Source organism: Daktulosphaira vitifoliae, unplaced genomic scaffold (genome assembly GCF_025091365.1).
Source record: "Daktulosphaira vitifoliae isolate Bord-2020 unplaced genomic scaffold, ASM2509136v1 Scaffold_1, whole genome shotgun sequence".
NCBI lineage: Eukaryota > Metazoa > Arthropoda > Insecta > Hemiptera > Phylloxeridae > Daktulosphaira > Daktulosphaira vitifoliae.
Genome location: NW_026099572.1, coordinates 40,324,131 through 40,349,984, shown reverse-complemented (window position 1 = coordinate 40,349,984; position 25,854 = coordinate 40,324,131). Strand labels below are relative to the sequence as shown.

The following is a 25,854-nucleotide window of genomic DNA, read 5'->3' as shown; positions in this document are numbered from 1 at the left end:
AAATTTATTAAAATTTACATAAATTTTATAAAAATTGGTAGACTCATTACAATATCAAATCCTTGTAAATATTTTAAAATAAGCCAAAAAAAAAAAAATTGAATAGAAAAATAGTATAATTTTAAACTACAGCAGCCATTTTCACAAAAAAATAGATCATGATTTTTTTTGAACTTTTAGTACATATCATAAGTTTTATTTTAAGATATGTTTGAAGCTTGGAGTATTTCCAGAACATTTTCAAAACTTAAGTTGAAAAAGTTAAATTTTTGTTCAGAAATTGTTATTTTGAATCCCTCTAAGTAAATAAATAGTTAGATGTTGAAAAAATTTATAACAAATAAAATGGAATACCTAAGGTTTCAACATAAAAAATAATATATTTTAATTCATTCATTTTTAAAAAAGTCATGACATTTCTAAAAAAAATGAATGATAATGGCAAAATTTACCGATTTAAAAAATTGTAACATATATTGGGGATTTTCTCTATTTACTGGGAACAAGAGAAATTTCTTTAATTTTCGAGGAAAATGTCTTCAACTAAATACGATTTGTGATCTTTTTATGTTTGGTTGAAAGAAATCGGTTCAGTAAGAACTGAGAAAAAGAAGTGATAGACATAAAAAATAAATATATAATGTTAAAATCAATACCTTTTCAGCATCGTATAAAAGCTAAGAAAAATTAACAAAAAATCAATTAGAAAATCTCATAATGAAATAATTTTTTCTTTAAATTAATAGGAGAGATGGAATGTTTTAAGTATTTAGGATCAGTTGTGCAAACAGCGGTTGTATTGACGAAGATGTAAGAGACAGGATTAAATGCGGGTGGTTGAAATGAAAAGAAACGTCGGGTGTGTTAAGTGATAAAAGAATTCCAATGAACCTAAAAGGTAAATTTTATAAGACTGTAGTGAGAACAGCTATTATATATGGTTCAGAGTGTTGACTAATTGACAAGAAAGTAGAGTAGAAAATGAGTGTAGCAGAGAAAAGAATACTTAGATGGAAGAGTGGAATGACTGGAGAAGATAGGATAAAGAACAATCATATAAGAGGGAGTATAGGTGTAGCGTCAATCATAGATAAGATGAAAAAAAATAGACTTTGATGATTTGGTCGTCGTATGAGGAAAGAGGAAGCGGTATGAATAGTAAAAGAATTGAATGTTGAAGGAAGAAGAGGTAGAAGAAGACCAAAAAAGAGATGGAGGGATGTAATTGAATGCGATATGAGAACGACTGATGTAAACGTAGATGATGTGGGTGATCTTATCAAGTAGAAGTTTAGGATATGAGTAGCCGACCCCAAATAGTTGGGATTAAGGTGAGGAAAAAGAAGAAATAATTTTTTCTCTCTTGTTTACTAATTTATAGTGAGCAAGTTTAAAAATGCCTACCTTCTAAAAAATTTAGAAAATTATATTTATTGTTATATAATTATATTATATTAAAATAAATATTATATTCGAAAGAAAAATAACTGGGAAGAAACCAAAAGGACGTCCAAGAAAACATTATTTGAAAATATCCTAGAACTCATGAACTGTGTCTTTTATTTCACTAATGTATTTGGCGTCAAATAGAGAGGAGTGGTTTTAACTATAAGGAATTGCCTTTAATAGATGATGATGATGATAGTTATATTGTTTAAGGTAAGGAACATTTAATTTAGACAATTCCAATGAACATTTGTTCATAGGAAATTAGTGAAGTAAAAGATAGTGTTCGATATCATAGTAAAAATGTTATAATAATCATGGAAGAAATAAAATTTATTAGTAGTTGTTTACGCCATGATCAACGGTTATTCAAATACCCATATACTAAATTGTTGTTTCCCTCTCTTGTTGCGCACTCTGTTGTTGTAAGCCCAACGTGCTGTATGAAGTAGAGAGGTAATTTACTTTGAAGCAAGGACTAATCATAGTGCAGCTTACTTTTTAACGTATTTAATTTAACGGTTAATTTTGTTCGTGTTGTTCATACTGTTTAGTCGTGTCTGATGTTGTCGGTTTTTGAATATATTTTTTTTTATATTCTAAGACACTATCTAACTTTGAATTAATGATTTTAATATAACAGCTTTAAATTTGTACTTTTTTTATTGTTTGTCTACATATCCCTGTTATTAGTCGCTGATAATAGTATTAATTATAATAGCTCAATTAGTTATTCGGAACTGTTAAAGAAGTTTAAAAAATGTCGTCTAGATCAAAGGATGAGGAAATTAGAATTCCTGAAATTATTGTGGATAATAAAACTAATAAAAAATATCAAAGAGGCAGTTTCTTGGGAAAGGTAATGAATTTATATTTATATCTGATGATTATCAAAAGAAGAATAATGCTCATCAACTTAAGGACAAAATATTCATCTTTAATTATTATTGAATTAAAAACTTGTCCATAATATATATAATACCCTGTAATAAGCTTTAATCCTCACAAAGTTATAAATGAAAAATAAATAACTTCCTTTTTCTGTAATTTTAAAGTATTGGTTAAAGTTATAAAGGTGATTTAGGTCAAAGTTTCCTTAAAAATTAGGTTTTATTTAATACAGCTTAAATTTATTGTCTAAGTTAAAGTAATGAAATTTAAATATTACAATATACAATTAAAAAATTCAGTGTAGGAACTATGTCTTAAAATATATGTTTTTATATTTTTTAACATTTAAGCATAATCTCAATATTATATAAATAAATAAACCTAAAGTATCTAGTTTACTATTAACATTTTTTAGTTTGTTCTATGTCAAACAATCAATATTTGGTCAAAATTATTTTGGAATATATGTTTATTGTGCTGTACCTTTTAAGTGAAATTTTATTGAGAAATATACAGGTGATTGATTAACTATGCCTCACAAATTATCCCTAATAATAAAAGTTATCTTTTTTTTTCTTTATGAAATATGTTTCTATCTGGGGATTCTCAATGAGTAAAATTATATTTTTAAGATCATCCCTTATGCTTCAAATCAGTATCAACTTTCAATTTTTAAATGGTAACCCTATTTTTTTTTTATTCAATCGGATAACATTTAGTTTTAAAAACATTTTTCGTAAACTAATTTTTTATTTTATTCAATTATCAGCGAGCTATGATTCATTGAAGTTAAGAGAACGTGATTATTACTTATGTTGATTTATAAAAGAGTCGCACATTTTACATCGCGGTACAATACATCGCGGTACAATACATTGATAGTTCTTATATCTAAATATTACTAAATATTAATGTTACTGTATTTACCCAATGACTACTGTTTTATTTGTTAAATCCTCTAAACTTTAAATAGTGATATCTCTTTTAGAATTTATTAAAATTTTTTTTTTTTTTTTTTTTTGAGAATTTTTTTTATGCTAAACAAAATTAATAAAAAAAAAATGATTTGAGGGTTAAGGTATGAAGATGGAATCTTTATTTTTCTTGTCAAGTAGCTCAAGAAAGATATAGAACAAATAAAATAATTATATATATGATAACACTAATATTTTTAAAGAAAATTTGTGAAGCATAGTTAGTTAATCACCCTGTATCATTGATGTGTGTAACTTGAGTATCTATCAGCACATTATCCATACAACATTTAAAAACATTATTTTTAATAATTTATCATTTTACTTCTATATGATTTTGCTTAAACTTCCATAATCATTTTAACTCATTCTAATCCAAATAAACATATAAATTAATCTGATTTAGTTTTAAACATCATTCTATAATTTTTATGTTTAAAGTTTCATTAAAATTAAATTTTTAATAGATCTCTCTTCAAACATTGTAACTTATTAGTAATTTTAGCTTATTACTTTGATTTTAATTTATTTAACTTTTGACATTCTTACTAAGAATATCAATTTGATTTTCTTGGTCTCTTATGTACCTAATATTTTTGGTAAATATTTATTAAATAAATAATATATTTTCAGGGTGGTTTTGCTAAATGCTATGAAATTGTTGACATGCGAACAAAAGAAGTTTTTGCTGGAAAAATAGTTTCCAAAAAATATTTATTAAAACACAATCAAAAAGATAAAATGACTCAAGAAATTCATATACATCAGCGTTTAAAGCATAAAAATATAGTTGGATTTCACAGCTTCTTTGAAGATGCAGACTTTGTTTATATAGTTTTAGAATTATGCCGCAAAAGATCTATGATGGAGTTACACAAGTTAGTAAATTAATTTAAAAGCAAACAATATTTTCAGTGTATTCAAATTGATACCATAATATAAGTTTAAATAAATTTTTACCAAAACATTTTAATTTTAAATCAAATTGTTTTAAATATTTATTTGTGAAACAAACTAGTCATGTAACTCAATATTTATTATATTAATATCATAAAATAAGTATTAAAATTTAATTTCATTATATAGGTCAAATATTTTTAAGAGTTATTGACATGCAATCTTATGTGTCATTCAGTATCATCCCTATTGTATAACTTATATTGATTTTTAAAAATACAAATTAGTTATATTGCTATTTTATTTTTATTTCATTAGGAAATTAAGTTTTTAAATTGAGTTATCAAAATTTAAATCACTTACAGTTTTTACTTAAATTAAGGTTATTCTAATTTAAAATTTTAATGAAAAAACAAAAAGAATTCAAACAAGTTTAAATTTAAATTATGATTAAATTAAAAGTTGTATACATTAAAATATAAAGGAAACTATTTATTGTTGAAAATTTAATAGTATTTTTTGGAAGACCTTACAAATAATTATTAAAAACAAAAAGTGTGTAAAGCAGTTTTTTTTTTTATTATTTTAATTTGCAATAATTTTATGCAATTTTTAACGAAAAATATTTCATCAAATTGTAATAATGTAATACTACTTAAAAAAAAAATTGCATTTTAAGTGAGACTTATTTAATAACTTAGCTGCTTTTCCAACTTAGTTTTAATTTCCTTTTTTAGANTTGATTTTTAAAAATACAAATTAGTTATATTGCTATTTTATTTTTATTTCATTAGGAAATTAAGTTTTTAAATTGAGTTATCAAAATTTAAATCACTTACAGTTTTTACTTAAATTAAGGTTATTCTAATTTAAAATTTTTTTTAACTCTAAGTAGAAGGGCAAAATTTTGATGATCAACATATATCATATTTTATAATATTTAATTTAATGAAATAGACATATGCCACTTAACAGATAATTAATTTCTTACATTGGTTGTCATTGAGGTGCCTCTATCTATAAAATAAATTAAATATTACACATTACATTGCTAAGTGGTGTTTAATGTAATTTTTTAAGAATGATACAATTTTTTTTTAATTTAAAATAAGCCTTGTTAACAGGGTTACTGATGTAATTATTAACTATATTTTATTAAAAATAAATTATCATGCTATTTTTTGACAGTTAAATGTTTTATTTATGTACAGGAGAAGAAAAACTTTAACTGAGCCTGAAACACGTTATTATGTATATCAAATTTTAGAAGGTACCCTTTTTCTGCATCAACAGGGTATAATTCACCGTGATTTAAAATTAGGAAATTTATTTTTAAACGATGACATGGAAGTTAAATTAGGAGATTTTGGATTAGCTGCTAAAATTGAATATGATGGACAACGCAAAAAGTAATGTCAATTACAATAGTAATAAATATAAAACTAAAATATTAATATTTTGATTTTTACTAGGACTTTGTGTGGTACTCCTAATTATATTGCTCCAGAAATTCTAAGCAAAACAGGACACAGTTTTGAAGTTGATGTATGGTCAATAGGATGTATAATGTAAACATTTTTTCATTAATTTATTATAAAATAAATAGTTTTTAAGCATTTTTTTTAGCTAAAAAAAAATCTCAACTTAATCTAAACTTTAATTATAATGAAATATTCTTAACTAAATGTTATTGTTTTATTATAATTATATTTTAGGTTTAGTTGAGATTGTTTTTTTATTTTAAGAAATATGTTGTGAAGTAATAGAAGTATTCAAAATTATCATATTTAAAAAAAATATTGTGTTATTAATTATTTTTAAATTTAAGGTATACTTTATTAGTTGGAAAACCACCATTTGAAACTAGTTCTCTGAAAGAAACTTATGCTCGAATAACTCGATGTGACTACAATGTTCCGCCTCATTTAAACAAAAGTGCTAGTTTCCTTATTAATAAAATGCTTCAATATGATCCAAAAAAACGTCCTACAGTTAGTGATATAATGAAAGCAGATTTTTTTATTACTGGTTATATGCCAAAAAAATTACCACCATCTTGCCTTACTATGGCACCTCGATTTGATTCAATTAACTATAGAGAATCTATTTCCAACCGTAAGCCACTCAATGGTAAAATTTTAATTCCAAAAATATTTATTCAAACTATTGTTTTATATATTTAATTATTTTGCTGAATCTTATGTATTATCTTTAGAACTTAATAGTCCAAAAGCATCTATTATTAAAGCAGTTTCAAAACCTCAAGATCCAATAGGCAAATTACCATTGTTTAATGTGCCTAATAAAGTAACTGGAGGTAATGGTGTTTCTGCAACAGAATGTAAGGATTATATGGTTTCACTTGAAAAAGAATTAGGCTCTTTGTTGAAAAACAAACCGCTCATGAAAGCAGTGACAAATATGGGTAAAACATATAAGAAATTCTCTAATAAAAATATTATTTATATGAATATTATTATATTTATACAGAAGAAAATACTGATCCCGCTGCTAAACCTATGATATGGGTTAGCAAATGGGTTGATTACTCTGATAAATATGGATTTGGTTATGAACTATCTGATGATTGTGTTGGTGTTATGTTCAATGATTTCACTCGTATTGTTCTATTAGCTAATTTCAAGTAGGATTTCTCTTTTGTTTTTTAACTTTTACCAAGCATTTCTTAAATAAAATTTTATCTTAGAGATGTTCATTACATTGAACGAAATGGGACTGAGCAATATTACACAACTGATAATACACCTTCTACACTAGAAAAAAAAATGAAGTTACTCATGTATTTTAGACGTTACATGAATGATCACCTCATTAAGGCAGGGGCTGATATTCTAGAAAAAGATTCTGATCAGTTAAGCCGAACACCTTATATGTATCAATGGTATAGATCTACTTCATCTGTGATAATGCAACTTACAAATGGCACTTTACAGGTTTTTTGACAAAATATATTTATTATTAAATTATTACTAATTTTTCATTTGAATCTTAATGAATGCAAAATTTTTCTTTTTTTAATAGATTAATTTTACCGATCATACAAAACTTATTTTATGCCCTTTGATGAATGCAATTACATTTATTGAAGACAATGTATTTCGTACATATCGTTTCAATACAATTGCAGAGCATGGTTGTAGTCCAGAATTATCAAGATGCTTAGAATATGCACATAAGAAAATTGGTTCCATATTAAAAGACAATAAGTAATATAAGAACAATTTTTTGTAATTAAAATTGGATTGAAATTTAGATCTAGTTACAATTGTTAGTTATAAGTTATTGCATAACAAAGTAAGATTGTGAATAGTATATATAATTTTTTTTATTATAACCATTTTTTTTTTTTTTTTTTTTTTGAAATTATACTCTTTCAAATACTTCCGATTTTTTTAATCTATACATTTTTAAATTTGCAACTAGAAAATAGTTATTTTTGTATTGGGCAGAATTTTTAGTAATTGGGTAAATTGTAGTGACATACATTCCTCATAATTTCTTACTGCCATTTTGATAGATGTACAATAGAATAACTTATGAGAAATGAAATTATTAATTAATGCATTCGATTCGTTCCATTTGCCTCATTTATATTGAACAAATAACACTAATTTATCTTATAAATTTTAATACATTTGTGAATATAATTATTTAAATTATTCCTTGATTCAAAATTACATTTTGATGTTCATAAAAATATTTAATATGTGTTCATATTAATTTTGACAATTTCTTAATATATTTAGTTAAATCTAAATTATTTTTAAAATAATAAAGACTAAAATAATGAATTTTTTTTTTTATCGTATATAATGTCTAAACATCTATTAATTTCATATTAAATACTATAGTAAAAATATTAACCAGAAAAAAAATGAATTATTTGAATACTTAATTTATTTTAAATTATTACATTTATATTAACTATAATGATATGGTCACTATACGAAAAATGTAATTGTCTATAAATCTTTTATCAAAAGCACAAATAATCTTGTTAATTTTTGTATGGATATATTGGATCATATAATGTTTAAGTATTAAAATAATTATGTATATATGTATAAATAATATGTAAATATTAATAATAATAAAAATTAATTAAATTGACTTGTACACATTGATATACAAAACATGATAAGAAAAAAGTATAAAAATAATTATTCTTTAAGTTTTACATAATATAAATTTTAAACCTCTGAATCCAGTCAAAAGTCAAAAAGTATAATTGGTGGATACTAGTTGTAATGGAACATGTAGTGAACTAAAAAACGTGAATGAACCAATAATATTTATATGAGCTGTAACTGGTCGAAACTTTATGTTGTGTTAACTGATAATGTTTGTTATAGATGTTAACTACATCTATTGAAGTTCATGAAAATAGTTAGAAGAAAATGTGTTTAAACTAGTAATGGGAAATATTGAATAGTAACTATCGAACTATTCGGTAGTCTATGCTAAAAATAAACTATTCGGTTGTATAAACACAATTCAAATAGATAATTGATAGTTTAAAATATTAGACCTTCACTAATTTTTACTATTAATTGTATAATAATTTATTTTAATTATTCGTTAATTATCTTATAATTATTAAGTGAACTGAATAAAAATTTTAGGTAGAACTAATCGAATATTTTTTGAAACCATTCGGTAGCCCATTCGAATAGTTTTTAAAATATTCCATAGTTTATGCTAAAAATAAACTATTCGTTTATATAAAAACAATTCGATAGTTTAAAATATTCGAAAATGCCCATCACTAGTTTAAACCACTGCCCATATCATCTGTTGCACGTTTCCTTTTATATCTTCTTATATTATATATATATAGTTAAGTTACTGATTATATGTTCATATAATCTAAATTGTGTTTTATTTTTAAATTTGTGGCCGGCAAATCATACTGTGTATTGAATAGTGATGGGCATACTCGAGATATTTCGATTATTGAAATCATATCTATTATATAATCGAAATATTCTGATTTTTTAAATAATATTGATTATTCTATAATCGAGTGATTATTTCTAATGATTTCTCGTTTATTATAAAAACAATGATTTCTTGATCTTGAAATGTATATAATCGAATAAAAGTTATTTCGAATGATGTCCATGAAACGATGAAACGAGAGAATACTATTTTTAAGTTTTTATTTAGCATAAATTATAGTCGAATTATTATTAAATTGTTGACTTCGAGTCTTCTTATTTTCAACTCGTTCAATCGCTACTCATGACACACCTTATCTGTCACATTTTTGGGAAGTATGTGACGATTAGAACAAAGTTTTGTCCTGAACTGGCTAAACTACTGAGTTCTGATTCTCTCACTAGTTGTGAATTTATGAAAAATCAATTAGGTGTGGAATCAGGTGTTTTAATTATGATGGTCAAGCCGGCTATTGCTACCTTATCTTATGTTTTTATTTTTTAATTTGTTATCGGTTTTTTTAAAATATAGGTAATAATTATTAAATAATAAAAATAACAACTTGTCTTTTATTTAAAGCACTTATTAATAATGCATTATTAATATATTACTGTTATTATTATTCCTAAATTATAGTTTAATATAATAATTATAAATAAACACCAACAAATAAAAAAAGCAAAATTAAATTAATAATTATTTACTATAGGTATATTTATTCATATTTCGAATAATTTTTCGATTCTCTCGATAAATAATAATAGTTGATTATTCTTATCATACGAGCAGACGATTTTAACTTCGAGAGATTCACTCGACTATGAAAATGTCTCGATTACTAATCATTCGATTATGCCCATCACTAGTATTAGATTCTTTTAAGAAGTCGATCAAGTAAAAACAATTTCTGCATACAACGCTCCAGAGATGGCGTTGTGTACCATATGGACGACAAGGTCACACTGTTAGCCCGGTGAATCGTTCTAAACCGGTTCAGTGAAATTTGTGTTGTTCGTTATCGAGACTTGCCGTTCATATAATTACTATTGTGTAATCAAATATGTAATTATTCAGAGCACAATTTTTGTAGACGTTCAGTGAAGTCACATAATTAGCATTTAATGTAACTAATTCAGTCACTCAATTGACATTTTTTCTGTAATTTATATCATTGTATTGTTTATAGTCGAGTGTTTTTCAGCTATCGGGGAATAGTTGGCCAATTTCTTTTCTCCACTGGTAAAACTGTGAGTTAAATTTATATTATGTAGTTTAATTGAGTTATTTATTTTAAATAATATTTACAAAGACAAACAGTCTCAATGTAGTAGTTTTTTTTTATTCAATGGTTATCTAGTCATTTTTATATTAATAATTTACCTATAAAATAAAGATTTAGTTACTATTGTCTTTTAGTTTTTTAGTTAATATTAATAGTTTATTGCAAAATTGAATTTTTTTGTATTTATTATTGTTGTTTCTATAGTGCCTATTATCATAGAGTATTTTATCTAATTTATTAATTAAACAACCTAAATTTTTCTTATTTTTATAAATGTGATTATTTTAGTTTATCAGTTAATAAATTACATGAATTCATTTTTTCATTGATAAGATCACAGCTGGATCAAAATAAATTATGTTAAAAACATCAACGCGCCAGTGTTAAGCCTATCATGCTTACGCAAATTCGATGCACTACTTTGTTATTATCCTCAAGTCTCGCACGACTCGATCTTTTTTATTTTTTTTTCCACACTCGGCATTATTGTGGAACTGTCGTTAAGCATTACTTTAGGGCGGCCAAACTAGCTTGTACCTACGTTTTTCAAACAACGTATTGCATGGGATTCATACGACGGGACTGCCGTTGTATGCCCATCTAGAACCCAACCACCCAAACGGCTTATGCCGCCCGTCAACCAGTCCATAGGAAAGTTCATTGTAACTCGTCGCCAAAAAAGATTGTTCAACTCAACCATGCGACAATTATCGTCAGTTGAACGCGATTACTCGTGCCGCCCGCTACCCGTTTCTAGACTTGCACGACTTCACCACCTATCTAGCCGATCGAATAATTTATGCTAAGTTAGACCCGTTAGGTTTTTTAAATTTCCAGTTACGTGATTCGGTTTGCGAGACTTTTCAAGGAATGATCAATTAAATGTTGCTTAACTTGGATTACCCATTTGCCTACATTGACGACGTGCTTATCGCCTCCAGCGACGAGTTTGAACACGAACGCCATGTACACTTGGAGTTAGAGCTATTACTAGAGTATTATTTTAGAGTGCGGAAAGTTTATTAATACCGCAAGATGCGATTTAATAATTCTTTTGAATTAAACTTAATAATTGCAGTTAGCAATAATTTATAATTAGTTAAGCTGAGAACATTCTCAGCTTCGCATCGAAGCTAATAACATATATTATTAAGAGTAAAATTTATAAATTACTTTATTTAGCTCTCACTGAACCGATTTCTTTTAACGATACGTCAAAAGATCACAAATTGTATTTAGTCGAAGACATTACCCTCAAAAATTGAAAAAATTTCCCTCGTTCCCCATAAAAGGGGAAAACCTCGAAAAAAATTACAAATTTAAAAATCGCTAATTTTCGAAATTTGTTCAATTTTTTTTACTAAAAACTGCTATAACTTTTTTAAAAATCAACATCAATATAATTTTTTTTTATATAGATACTTGATATCTTTACCTATCATTTGCTATATTTTTTTTATAAATTTAACCCTTTACCTTTCTACAGGGGGGGATTTAAAATGGCAACTTTTTCAACTTAACTTTTGAAAGTGTTCCGGAAGATCTGACACTTATATATATCTTAAATTAATGCTAATGTAATGTACTTTATTATGGAAAAAAAAATTTGACCTCTGAACTTGTCTCCGTGATGAAAATGGCTACCGAATGCTATTTTTGTGTGAAAATTATCGATTTTATTTTTTACATTTTTAACTTTATAATGCTATAACTTATTAAAGTGTACAGATCAACACAATTTTTTTATGAGAAATAATATTTATATCTCTTTTTCATTCGACATACTTTATGTTAATCAGGATATAAATAAGGAAATAGCAGATCATGTAGCTTTAGAAATAATCCACCAATTTTTAAAAATTAAACACTATCTAAAGATTTGCATCGAAGCGATTTTTTTTATAGTGATTTTAATCACTCAGATATCATTACACTTGATCCAACTATGCCACGTCACCACTGTGCCGCGATCCCCCTGTGCTGGGTTTTTTTTTATCATCACTGATTTTTAGCAAAAAATTTTCTTTAGTATGTTTACCAAATTAAGAAAAAAATTAAATACCTCTCTTAAAATGATTTCTGAATACTACGCTTCTGAGGAATATCTCGGTAAACAAACATCAACCTTTATACCCAATAAATTTTAAATAAAGTATAACTTGTGTGTAAAAATTGTTATTTTGAATAATCCCCCTGTAGTCAAAAGTTAGATTTTCAAAAAATGTATATCAAATAAAAAAGTAAACATAAAGTATTAATGAAAAATTAATTGTATTGATCCATACATTTTTCGAAAAGTTATAGTAATTTAAAGTTGAAAAAATAAAACTAAACAAAATACTTTTTTTTTTTTCAAAGTTATTATTTTGGGTGAATTTAGTAATCAACCTTAAGACAATTACTCTTTACATGGTGTAACCGAATTGTTAAATTTATTTAAGATTCATTTAGCCTCACTGTATAGTATTGACTCTTAGCGTGAAAAACTGTCTATGCGCAAAAAATTAAATATCTATTACTAGATAAAGCATTTTTTTAATTTATGGATATCAAAATATCTAATTTAAATTTTTTACAAGTAGTTTTTCTCGTCAAGTGACGATACTTTAAAAAGTAGTATCTTTTCAGATTTAAAAGAGGACTAAGAAAAACTTATAATATATTAAACAAATTTTGATAGGAGCAATTTTAATACAATTTTTATATTATTTCTAAATCCCCAGTTTCTAATATTTTTATATAATTATATTAGTTATTATGTTGAAATTTCAAAAGATGGGTATAATTTTAAAATTGACTCCATTCTAAGCCTCTCCCAATGTGTGCTATGATATTAATTAAAAATAATTATTAAAAAGTTTACACGTAAAAATAAGCATGTATGATCTTTTGTAGTAATATACTATTAATAGATTAAAATTTAATCTAATACTATTTAGATTAAAATAACCTTAATTTGCATCAATATTTAGACTAGTCCGTAGGCGCAATTTAAACAAAATATTTGGAGTGTAAAATAGCTAGTACGTAAAACTTGCAAAATAACAATATTAAAATTATTATTATTACTATCTTTAAACTATAAGAACAATATTGTTTGTAATTTTTTTCTATTTTATTATCAAGTCAAAAATAGAGATTTTTATTTAAGAAAGTTGTAGTTAAAAATGTATTGTTTATTTCTGAAGATATTAAAATAAAAGTATTTAACTACATATTGTTGTAGTGTTTTTTGGACCTAATATTTAACTCTTTAAAAAAAATTCATAATAAATTCTTAGAATATGAGTGTCTTACCAAATTTAGATCACTCTGTGTATATAAAGTTGTCTATAGTAATATTGAAATGTAACCGAAAATTTTTTTAACATTTTTTAAAAATGATGTTTGTTCCTTGTAATTTACGTTTATTATTCTGTAGATTTTTGTGTATAAATAATGGACGAGCTTCAAGACTCAACTAAAGGATCATTTCCAAATGAATCCAGTCAGAGTTCTAAAAGTATAACTGCTGGAAAGAGACAGTATGATATAGTTTTACTGGGAGCATCTGGTTATACAGGAAAACATGTATTAAAAGAAATGGGGCCAATGAGCCAGAAATATTTATTTACATGGGCTGTAGCTGGTCGAAATAAGAAAAAACTTCAAAAAGTTTTAGATGATATGTACAATGATGTAGGTTAGTCATAAATAATACATTTTAACATAAGTTTTGAAAAAGTTCTGGAAATACTGAAACTTTTCTATGCATCCTAAAATAAAGCTTATGTAATAAACTTTAATTTGAAAAGATTACAGTATATTACACTTTATTTAATTTTTCACGCAAAGTTTAATACAAATATTTTGATCCGTTTTTTTTAACAAACGAAAATTACCGAGCTCATAAAAACATGTCTAATCTTAGCGGCTGCCACTGTCAAAGTAGAAAATAAATTCAGCTGAAAATTGTATCATACTTCAGGGACATGTGTACCAATATTATGAAAAATTTGTTTGATAATCAGACTCTCCAAATCCGCGAATTTAAAAATTCCCGTTATTTTCTGAAGACACCTCGTATAAATATTAATTTTGTTTTGTATAAAAAAAACTCATCCTGCGTAATACGGCTGCCGGGTATTGACGGCCGGTCATAGAAAGTGTAACCGAATTCGTGTGAAAAAAAGGACTCGGTATGGAATTAGAACTTGTGACTTAGAGCTTCGTAGAGACAAACCTTACTATTAGGCCACTGTTCACTTTTGATTCAGACCCCAATATACTTTCATTTAGATTGATAACGTGATGTGCGGCTAAGTGAAACACGGTACTGTGTCATGCATTACCCAATTTTAGCAATACCCTCAATGTAAAAAATAATTGGTACCTATTTTGATGTCGGTAATGTTTTTTACTGTAGTTATGACAAATTAAAATATATTTATTATTATATAAATTTAAAATCATTCCACAAATATATTACTCAAACATGTGCTAAAAAAGACCTTTAAATGTTAAAAAACATATAAATTTATTAAAAATCATATTTTAATTATTGTTAAATTTTATAATCAGTTAATATAATTTAAATGTTCACGCTGATATTACCTGTATCTATTTTGATGCAGGAATGCGATTCAATCACCTTTCTATATTGGCTATACATTTTTATCAGCGTCCATTCTGTAAAATGTAGTATTATCACTTATAATTTTGAAAACCGACTTTTCAAAAAACTTATCGAAACTATCTTCATACGGATTCTCGTCTATGTATTTTAAGATAATAGTTTTTATTACAGTTATTTTTTAATTTACGCTGATTTTAACTATGCCAAATCCCGCTAATATAAAGGTTAAAATTTTAATTTGCTTAATAATTTTTATTGAGCCTGCTTATTAAAAAAAATGTATTATTCCAGATGGTTACAGTGGTGATAAAAATATTGACATAATTGATGTAGATGTAGAAACCCCCGAAAGTGTTCAATTAATGACAGCATCCACTTCCGTAGTCATAAATTGTGTTGGACCATATTATATGTATGGTGAAATTGTAGTTAAATCATGTGTGTTGAAAGGAACACATTATGTTGATGTAACTGCCGAGTCTTTGGTAAGTTAAATTTTCTATTCGTCATAGTAAATTGAATAAAAACAAAAAAAAAACTATTGTGATATTTTGTCGGAAATACCTCTTACGTCTCTATTTCTACGTTTTCAGATTATAAATTGATATAGTCTAATAATAATTCATTTTATAAAGTTTTTATAGAAAAGGCTGATATTTTTATACAATTTTCAAAGACTCCAAGGTCTGGAGCTATTAATATAAATGAATTAGTATCGAATAGTAATATTGTTTTAATAATAATAGTATTTTTACCTATAATAGTTTATGGATAAAATGGTATATAATTATAATAACGAAGCTGAAAAAAGTGGATCAGTAATTGTAAATGCCTTAGGATTAGAGAGTGTTCCTGCTGACCTTGGCGTAGAATATTTGTTTCAAAAATTTAACGGTAATTAATATGATTTATTTTAACATGCCTAAAAATATTAGTTTATTTTAAGTGCGTTCCTTTTTATTGCAAATACGATCGACCCCTCCTGCCATACAATATTGATAATTACATTATGTTATTAAAATGATATTCTTACTTGAATTTTAGCTACGATTCGAAGCTAAGGAGGTCGTTAATTTTATCATGATGTGTTTATATTATTATTTTTTATAACTGTCACTACTTTTTCTCAGCTCTCACTGAACCAATTTTTTTCAACGATACGTCATAAGATCACAAATCTTATCTAGTTGAAGACATTACAAAAATTGAATACATTTTCCTCGTTCCAAGTAAATCCCCAAACAAATTACAATTTTTACTTAGACTCGGTTTTACTTTAAACTGTTATAGTTTAAATCCTGATCCTTTTCCTCCCCGCCAGAGAAATTCAAAATAGCTGCTGTGCTGCGTTTTATTTATTTTGAGTCTGTCCCTAAAAATTCTCAGCTCTCACTGAGAATTTTTCATGACTACATTATAGCCTGATCAGCACAATCGCCCTTATAACCTGACTATGAGTATGTGGCGTGTGGGTATAAGCAGAACCGATTACACGCTTATTTTAGTTATCTCGAGATCCAATTAAAGTTACTCGTAATATTTAAATAGGAATAAACATTTGTTATCGTTGTTAGTTGACTGTTTATAGGTCGATTCACACTATACGGAACGTCAAAATACTTAACCATGTAATTATATCATCGTATTGTCACATACACCGGCCACGTTACGTAACGTCAACATCACATAAATACGTAGTTAAATATTTTGACATGACGTTGACGTTCCGTATAGTGTGAATCGACCTTAAATCTTATTGGTTTCGGTTAACAGCCTTTCTAGTGGGATGTAAATTATATAGGTCCAGCGTACTACCAACAGTTGACCGACTGTTGAACCCTAGCGAGAAAATACTATTTTTTTATTGTTCGGGCGTAATCTCTTATTACTAAAAGTAAAGATCACATGTTGTTATCGATAACACGCGGAGTGTCGCTATTTGTATTGTATTCGGTAGGTAATAAATTACTTATCAAATTACTGTAGTTTGACGACCAACGTAAATGTAGACCGGCACCTTTCACGACTGGAATAATATTGTCTCTTGTTGTAATTGCCTCTGTCCGTTTCATTGTGCCCCCCTAACCAATCGTCCATATAAAAGTTATTAACTAATGATTGACACGCATCTTCTGAATTCACATTCCGTCAACTTTTTTAGTGATGGGTCGGAATCGTCGTTGGCCGTAAAGGGAATTCCAAAAGGAATTTCGTCTTGGGTCGATTCCGTTTCCCATGCTCAGAGACAGCTTCTATATAACGTGGTGGTCACTAAGTACTTTAAAATAGGACTCCACGGCTCTAGGACCCCAAGCGCCTTTAATGCTTGTATGTGTCTGTAAACGCTCGAACTTTTACCGTTGATGTCTCTAAGTCAAATAACGCCTTTACATTGTATTAGACTTCTTTTATCGTTGTATCTTTCGATTAATGTCCGCCACGCCGCCGTATTTCCAAACAATTAATAGCCTGTTAAGCATCGTATTTTTGATCAACTTTCAAATAAAAAAATTTTGTATGGCTGACAATTGGCCATTAGTATGAATTAATGAAGAAAAAATATCGTGAAATGTTGTCCATTGCTTATAGTGGCCATGAAACGTTGGGGTGTCTAACGGGGCTAATCTTATAGCAGACAAACGCCGCTACTTGTGTAGGTGTCGTTGCTGCCGTGTTCCCTACAATAGCATTTGACGCGTTTTTAATAATTTAATTGACCTCTCCCTATGCTCAATCGTGTAGCTCCACTCTTACGGTTCTCTTCAGGCATAGTTAATTTTGGCCTTTACCGATAATAAATTATTATTGTTCAAAATAAACAAACCGAATCGACCGTTACTATATTATAATATATTAATATAATAAATTATTATATCACACGCATAGCAATCGTTTTTAATAAAATATTTTAGTTTCTTGTAGCATACTAAAAAAAATTATTTTAAATATTTATCTTAAAGTGTCAAGCTGTCCGTCCGCAACATAGTAGATTAAGATTTTGTGAAAAATCACATAGTAAAGTTTATTCTAAATTTTGACAAAAACTCAATAGTTATTCGAAAAAATAATAATTTGCACTTTAATGAAAACACCTATTTGATGAAGCCTTAAGTTTCAACTTGTAAAAGATTTTCTAAATTTGAATTATTTTTAGGAAATTTGCAAACTATTGACGTTTATATGAAACTGTATCGTAAATCATGTAGTATTTTTCGAACTGTGAGTATAATTGAACTCTTATTAATACGTAACCCTTAAGTATAATAAATGGTTTTCTTAATTTTCTTTTTTATAGAGTGCAATACTTCATGATAACACTTACACAAGTGCATTATTACATTTAGCGACAAAAAAAGAACGACTGCAAGTAAGAAAGTTATTAGATGAATCAATGGGCATAAATACACGACCAATACCTAATGTTACTAAGTAAGTTTTAAAATAAAGAGATAAATTCAGTGTAACAAATTAGATTTATTAATGAAAAAATAAAAATNCTAATGTTACTAAGTAAGTTTTAAAATAAAGAGATAAATTCAGTGTAACAAATTAAATTTATTAATGAAAAAATAAAAATTTTTAATAATTTAATTAAATTAACTTTTTTAGTAGTTGATCACCTAGAAAAGACGTAAGTACAAATTATAAAATTAGTAAAAAAAACTGTTTTTAAGTTACCATAAATGTTTTCCATTGATTATGAAATGAATTAAAAAAATTATTCATTGAGATAACCGAGATAATACAAAAAAAATTTAAAATGACCATATTTTGACCTAAGAGAATGCGTTTGAAAACTCTGAACTTACATCATTTCTACAATACAAGACATTCTGTACTATATAAATTCATAAATTACTATAGTAAGATTATACCTGGAATTTTTAAGAAACTGTGAATATATTTTTATTCTTATGTATACTCTTCCTCCACTCTATATTTAAAAATGGTAATAACTTCTGAAATAATAGGTCTAAAGTAAACATTTTCTATAGTTTTGCATCGAAACAGTTTTTTATGATTTTATTTTAACCACTATGAAGTATGTTTTATACTTATCCCAACTATTCCACGCTCCATCTGTGCTGTGTTTTTTCTAAAATCTGTATAGATTTTTTTAATTAAAAAATATACAAGTATCATAATATTTTTAAATTAATTTTTTTGATTATTTAAAGATAATTAATCTCAGGATTACACTATTTGATCCAAAACTTGTAATAGAAAACTAACTAATTTATTTTTAAGTATAATATAAGTAAATAATTGTCTTTGTTTCCTTTTTTCTTGAATGATATATATAATTATTTATTATAAAAGTTGTTTTATTGTAGAATATTGCACAAACAGAATATTGATGGCGCCTTAGAATGGTGTGTACCTTTTCCAGAGCCAGATCAAAGTGTTATTACTAGATCATTACATCACGCCAAAATGGTGGAAAAACGGAATGTCAATTGTCATGCGAGATGCTACTGGGTTATGAATCTATTAATTATAGCAATTTTTGGTTTATTTGTATATGTTTTATTGTCATTAATGGTAAAAATAACCTCGATGATAAACATTTTTACTCGGGTAAGCAATTAAGAGAAAAAAATTCAGTTTTATGAAAAAAAAATTTACGTTGAAGATTCAAATACTCTAAATCTTTAACCATTCATAATTAATAACGTAAAGCTTACTTTTTTGTAAAAAAAATTTGTCCATTTTAAAGTTTTATTACATTTACCAATATAATAATATATTTCTTAATGCGATAATTATGGTTAGAGCTCTTACGATAAGACTATTTATCACTGTATAAATATTCATCTAATTCTAATAAATGAAAATTTTTCTGTTATAATTATTTACAAAGTGTATTCAAACCCTTACTCTCTTATCGAAAAAATAAATAAAAACAACAATATTGTCCTTTGTGATACTTGAACTTACACTAAGATTTGATACATGCCGTAGAGGAGAATTAGAATAATTAAATGTATATTCTATTAGTGTTCTCATAGAAATATAGAAAAAAATCTCGAATTGCAAAATTTTTGTAAATTCTATCCAACGCATTGTTAGGAACCTATATAATTTAGATTATTAGTCATGAAATCACAACACTTTAAAATCGTAATTTCATTTGATAATACAATTTAAACATTTTTAGTTTCCAAGAATATTTACATTGGGAATTGCTAGTCAAAAAGGTCCAGACGAATTATTTAATGAAGATTCGCGAATGTCATTGACAATTATTGGTCGAGGAACAACTTCAGGTGATACGTTAATAAATGAAAATGATGCTTCGAGAATAACCAAAGTTAAAGTAATTCATTTTAAATATTATTCACTATTAAATGTATAAATCATTAAGTACCATCAATTCTGGGTTTCTTTTTGCTCATCGCTTGATTAATAAAATATTGTATTTTGTGAGGGGTTGTTAAATTTGTTCAGTCAATCAGTTGAGTACAATGTAACTTTTTTATAATTGGATATACTAGGGTAGGTTGAAATGGTCATATTTTCCTAAAATACTAATTAAGCAAGCTAAAAAAGTTCAAGTTATTTATAAAAAATAGTTCGTGGATAATATTCAGGACGTTAATAAGTAAAAAAAATTCTTAGGTTTTGAACCTAAAAAATTTTAATTAATGATGATGATGAGGTTCACATTAAACTTCGCAGTTGGGGAATATTGCAAATTTGTCAATAATTTAATTAATAATAGCAAAAATTATCACAAACTATTTTGATTCAAAAAACGTCATAAATATAATTAAATATGTATATAATGTAGTATGGTAAGTTGATGAATTTTATTACAAATATTGGTATGTAATTATTCTTTTTATTGTCATTTAAACGAAAAAACTAAATATCGAAAGCATAAACGAGTTTAAGTTAAAGTCAAGTTAAACTTTTAAATTAATGGAGATATTTATATTTTACAATAATTCAAGTTTATTTATTCATTTAATGACTAATTAATGTATATTTTTTTATTACGTACCATTATTTGCCTCGATGTGAAGCTGAAAAGGTATTGGTTTTACATTAAAGTGAATTTTTTTATGTTTGTCTATAAAAATTCTCAGCTGGCATAGCTCAGATTTTGATGATCTATACGTCAATCATCCCGAATATAATCAAATTGAAAATATTATGTTTAAACACCAACGCCGTTTTTTGAAGAAAATCCTGAATTTTAATGATTTATAGAGAAATATCTCAAATTCATCGGCAGTCGAAAACTGTAAAAATCATAATTTGTTTCTGCATTTTAAAACTGTAATAATTTTTAATTAAAAATCCGGACTTTCTTATTTAAATTATTCTGATCATAATGAAATTTTAATAGAGTATACTAGGAAAAATAAACTTACTTTTGATATGCATTTTATGAAAATCACCTATGCATGTAAAACATTTTTTTTTTTTAATAATTCGGGGTATCTGATAATCCTATAATAAATTTAAGTTTTTGAATTGTATTACAATTAAAAACACCCTGATGGCGATTATTTTACTACGAGTAATTGGCCGCCAACACCCAAAGAAAAACCTCAATCAAAATTGAAAGAGAAATTTTATCAAGGGTTGATGATGTGGATGAGGTATTGTCTGATAAACATAATGTAGGCGACACAGGGTTTAGAGTTTAACGTGGCGTTTAGTCGTTTATTGTTTGATAACAAATGGAAAAAAAATGTAACAATGTTGCAAAATATGTGTCACTAAACACGAGAGAACGATTTAAAAACTCGATCAAAACGATGGAAGCTGTTTGGTTGACGGAAAAACTGCAGATCGATTTGTGTCTATAAACAAATGTCACTATTGAACGGTGTCACGAAGAGACGTCTACGTATATTTCCGACAGGTCGTACACCCAAAGAAAAACCTCAATCAATTTTGATAGAGAAATTTTATCAAGGGTTTATGATAATGTTTTATTAATACGAACAAAATAATTATTCTTATGAATAATTATTGTTCAAGACAAGAAAAAAAATTATCATATTGATAAATATATCATAGATTCAATAGTAATGATATATTTATCAAATTGAACAATGAATTTATTATATAGATCGAGGTATTTCTCTGGGTGTAGTCTGCGGTGCGACACTTGGTGGATTTTGTACCGTGGCATATGACCGCGGTGTTGGTTAGTGAAACTATCATATACACGTAGTAGGGCCACGGCTGACATAAGTGGCGCAGGTCGCTGGGTTCTGTGAATCACGAAGAGATGTGGGACCGTGTCACCAGTATCAAACTTTTCAAGTGAATTAATTTCCTTTAAACTTATTATTGAAAAATTAAAACCGTTATGACGATTGAACTACTAAGAAAATGATCACTGATGCCAAAATTCTAACCAAATTTCCTTAAGTAATTGATATTGAGTATCACTTTGGTTGTAATGCTCACAATGCTAATTTTTAAGTTGGTTGTGTAATTAGCTTGATAATAATGATACATTATAATGCACTGTATTCAACAAAAAATTTAACAGAGTCTCATAAAACCCTTTAATAATGACAGTTACGTTAATCACTGTTAGATATCATTTCTACTTGTCCAAAAATGCAGCGACCACTGTACTAAGTTTTTTATTTTGTGTCTATCTCTACTGTTTCTCAGGTTTTTTTTTAATTAAATTTTTAAATATGATAAAAAAAAAGTATTTTTTTATAAATTACGTTGAAAATTATTTAATAAGTTATTATTAATTATGATAAATTGTTGTCTCATTGGTATGATAGTGTATTTCAATTTTTTGAAAATATTCAGGAGAAAGAGAAAAATACACAATTTTTGTATAGCCCATAATAAATATAAGATTCTTAATACTTAATTTTAATTAAAATTTTCTTATTTTTTTTTATAAGGGAACTAAATCTTAATGGAAAAGAAATCGTATAATGTCACCAGTAAATAACATAACAAGATAGTGTTTACTTTACATGACGTAAGCTAACGTTTGTTATAGACAAATTGTAAAAAATTCAAAATTTTTGCAAACGTTAAAATGTAAAATTCCAACGTAACGACTAAATTAAAGTAAAAGTTTTTGGTATCAAAGTTTTTCTTTAAAAAGTATTTATAAAATGGCTATTTACAAATTAAAAAAATAATAATAATTTTTTGTAAAATCCTTTAATTTGATATAGATTAGAAGTTGTCAGACCTTTTTAAACTTTTTTGTACATGGGTTCTCGTTAGAGATGGGAATTATGGTTCACCTAAGTGATCCGACTCATTCGAATCAGGTCAACTAGAAGATCCGGTTCAAAGACTCGTTCGCGATCTAAAAGATATTTTGAGTCAATTGAATGGAACATTCAGTATAGTTTTGATTCTTTTGCGGTTCTCGATTCGTGAATCGCATGTATGATTCGCGATTCGGATTAGGGATGTGTCGTATAAACAAATGACATATGAATATGTTATCATGTTATCATTGATATTTGGTAAGCGATCAAATCGGTTCAGTGTGATTTATACGGAAAAAAATTAGTTTTTGGGGGATCCGGATCACTACGGTTCGGCGATCTGAATCATTTCGTTGACTATTTTGACCCGTTCAATGCGATCCGTTCGTTCGCGAACGACACATCTCTAGTTCTCGTCGGATTATCACAAAAGTCATGTCTAAAGAAAGAATATTGTCTCTAATATATTCTATTAATATCTAATTTGGATCAGTGATTAAAAAAAAAAAATTTCATCAATTTTAAAATGCAGAAACAAGTTGTGAAAATGCTATTTTTTACAATAGCTTAATTATAAGTTATTTTTTTTTTAAATTTCTACAATAAGTTTTTTTTTTTATTTTCGGTACTGATAGGTTTAACTAAATTAAAATCGGTTTAGTGAAAACTACGAATTTTCACGAGCAAATATAAAAAACTTTTTCTCAGTTTCATATCAAAGCTAAAACTTAATACACCAAAAGGGATTTTAATGTTTCTTAACCCTAACTGGGAGTTATTATCTAAGTATGTAATTGTTGGTATAATTTGTCGATTATCAATTTATAATTTATTTATTTTAGGTTAGTGCTAATAGCCCAGGCTACGGTTTTACTAGTAAATCAGTAGTTCTAGGCGCTGTAACTCTACTAAAAGACAACATTCCAAAAGGGTAATAAATTAATATAAAATATTTTAATTGCATCACATTGAACTAATTATTATTTTTTAGTGGAGTTTTGACACCAGCTTCTGCGTTTAGAAAAACCAATTTTTTAAATCGATTAGTTGAACATGAGGCTGCCAAATTTGAGTTAATATCAGATACTGTAAATTATTGACAAAAAACAACACAAATTTATTTTATGAGAAAGACTAATTGTCAAAATTAATAATTGTATTATAATTTTTTGAAGTTAAGTATTTTTTATTTTATAAATGTCATATTTTTAAATACGAAAAATGTTTATTTTACAAGATGACCAACCGTGTTTTTTATTCAAGTTTGAAATATTGTTCATGAATATTTTTATTCTTATGAATATCCTTTTCTCCACTCTATATTTAAACATTTTAATAACTTCTGAAATAATAGGTCTTAAGTTGTCTTAGACCAGTCGTTTTCTTAATTATGTTCCGTCGCTATTTAGGAGTTGAGCCTAAATGCCCGTCAACAGTGATTCTAAGGAATCGACAGGGCTTAGCTGGCTAGGCTATATCTTTGGTACTGAGGTTTCCTATTTAATTTGTATATATAAAGGAACTACTAATGATCGCACTACAAATATATGTATATATAATCCAACAGGAAACTAACGATGACACGCACACACTATCTTGGTAGCTAGCTCATTTAAGCTAAAGTGTAAAACAATAAAAGTAATAGTGTCGATGATGATAAAAAGTCAACTGAAGATTGGGACATTCGTATTAATAACACAGTGGCCGTGAATACCGAGTGTTAATGTGTACAGTCTGCCCTCCTGTAGTAATACGTGTGTCAATGTTATAAGTCTAGTCGGCGGTACAATGATGTTATGCTATTTGAACACATATATGCGATTGTATCAGCTGCTCTTCCACACTTTTTGTCTGACCTTAGACCCCAACAAAACGAAAATATTTTGAGATAATTAAAAAAAGATTTAGTTGAATTTAAAGCTAATTGGAGGGACATTAGTATTTTAGTAAGAACTTCTGGGTCTTTAATGTCTATATTCCTAAGTTCACAAGCTTTTGAACTTTGGAGAATATTCCTTCGTATGGGCTTTCAATAATCGTCTACCAAGCGGTTTCTATGAGAAGCCTGGCCCAAGTCGACTTCTTGAATAGTCTCGGCGCTCAAAACAAGTATCCTCGAGATCTGTTCAGAATGCTAATGCTGATTTTAAGATAAATAAAAGTGTTGTGAGGAGCCCGAAACAATCGTAAGCAGTGGCGTATTTAGAGGGGGCACAGGGGCACGTGTCCCCTCTCCACCCACACACATTGACTGAGTCATGTAAATATTTTCAAGCAATGTAATAATGTATAATATCATAAGAAAAAGTTATTTTTTGGTTATCGATAATAACATGGGTTTATGAAATGTTAGTCAATATAGTTGTTTTGTGGAGCAAAATTTCACGCCCGCACAGTTGTCCCGTTAATATTACTACCTATTTTTGTAGTGATTATTACCTAGAGATCTTATTATATGATAGAAAAAAACGCTTTTCTGGAAAAATTATACACACTATATAAAAAGAAATAATTTTATTAATAAAAATGGATTCAAAACAAATAACAGATTTTTTTTCAAAAAAATTTAAAATATGT

The 25,854-nt window shown here is 26.8% G+C and overlaps 2 protein-coding genes across 2 annotated transcripts; both read left to right on the top strand.

Moving 5' to 3' along the window:
• Positions 1-1,875: 1,875 nt before the first annotated feature.
• On the top strand, positions 1,876-8,700 carry LOC126898406 (serine/threonine-protein kinase polo-like). Its single transcript, XM_050672407.1, has 9 exons — positions 1,876-2,305; positions 3,945-4,189; positions 5,420-5,617; positions 5,681-5,776; positions 6,037-6,338; positions 6,424-6,633; positions 6,699-6,852; positions 6,916-7,162; positions 7,251-8,700. The coding sequence occupies exons 1-9, from the start codon at positions 2,207-2,209 to the stop codon at positions 7,437-7,439; spliced, it is 1,740 nt and encodes a 579-aa protein (XP_050528364.1). The 5' UTR covers positions 1,876-2,206; the 3' UTR covers positions 7,440-8,700.
• Positions 8,701-10,148: 1,448 nt separating this feature from the next.
• On the top strand, positions 10,149-24,518 carry LOC126898462 (saccharopine dehydrogenase-like oxidoreductase). The gene is made up of 10 exons (XM_050672500.1): positions 10,149-10,414; positions 13,871-14,131; positions 15,356-15,549; positions 15,829-15,958; positions 18,219-18,283; positions 18,360-18,493; positions 19,399-19,642; positions 20,223-20,381; positions 24,120-24,208; positions 24,269-24,518. The coding sequence occupies exons 2-10, from the start codon at positions 13,888-13,890 to the stop codon at positions 24,375-24,377; spliced, it is 1,368 nt and encodes a 455-aa protein (XP_050528457.1). The 5' UTR covers positions 10,149-10,414; positions 13,871-13,887; the 3' UTR covers positions 24,378-24,518.
• The last annotated feature ends 1,336 nt before the right edge of the window (positions 24,519-25,854 follow it).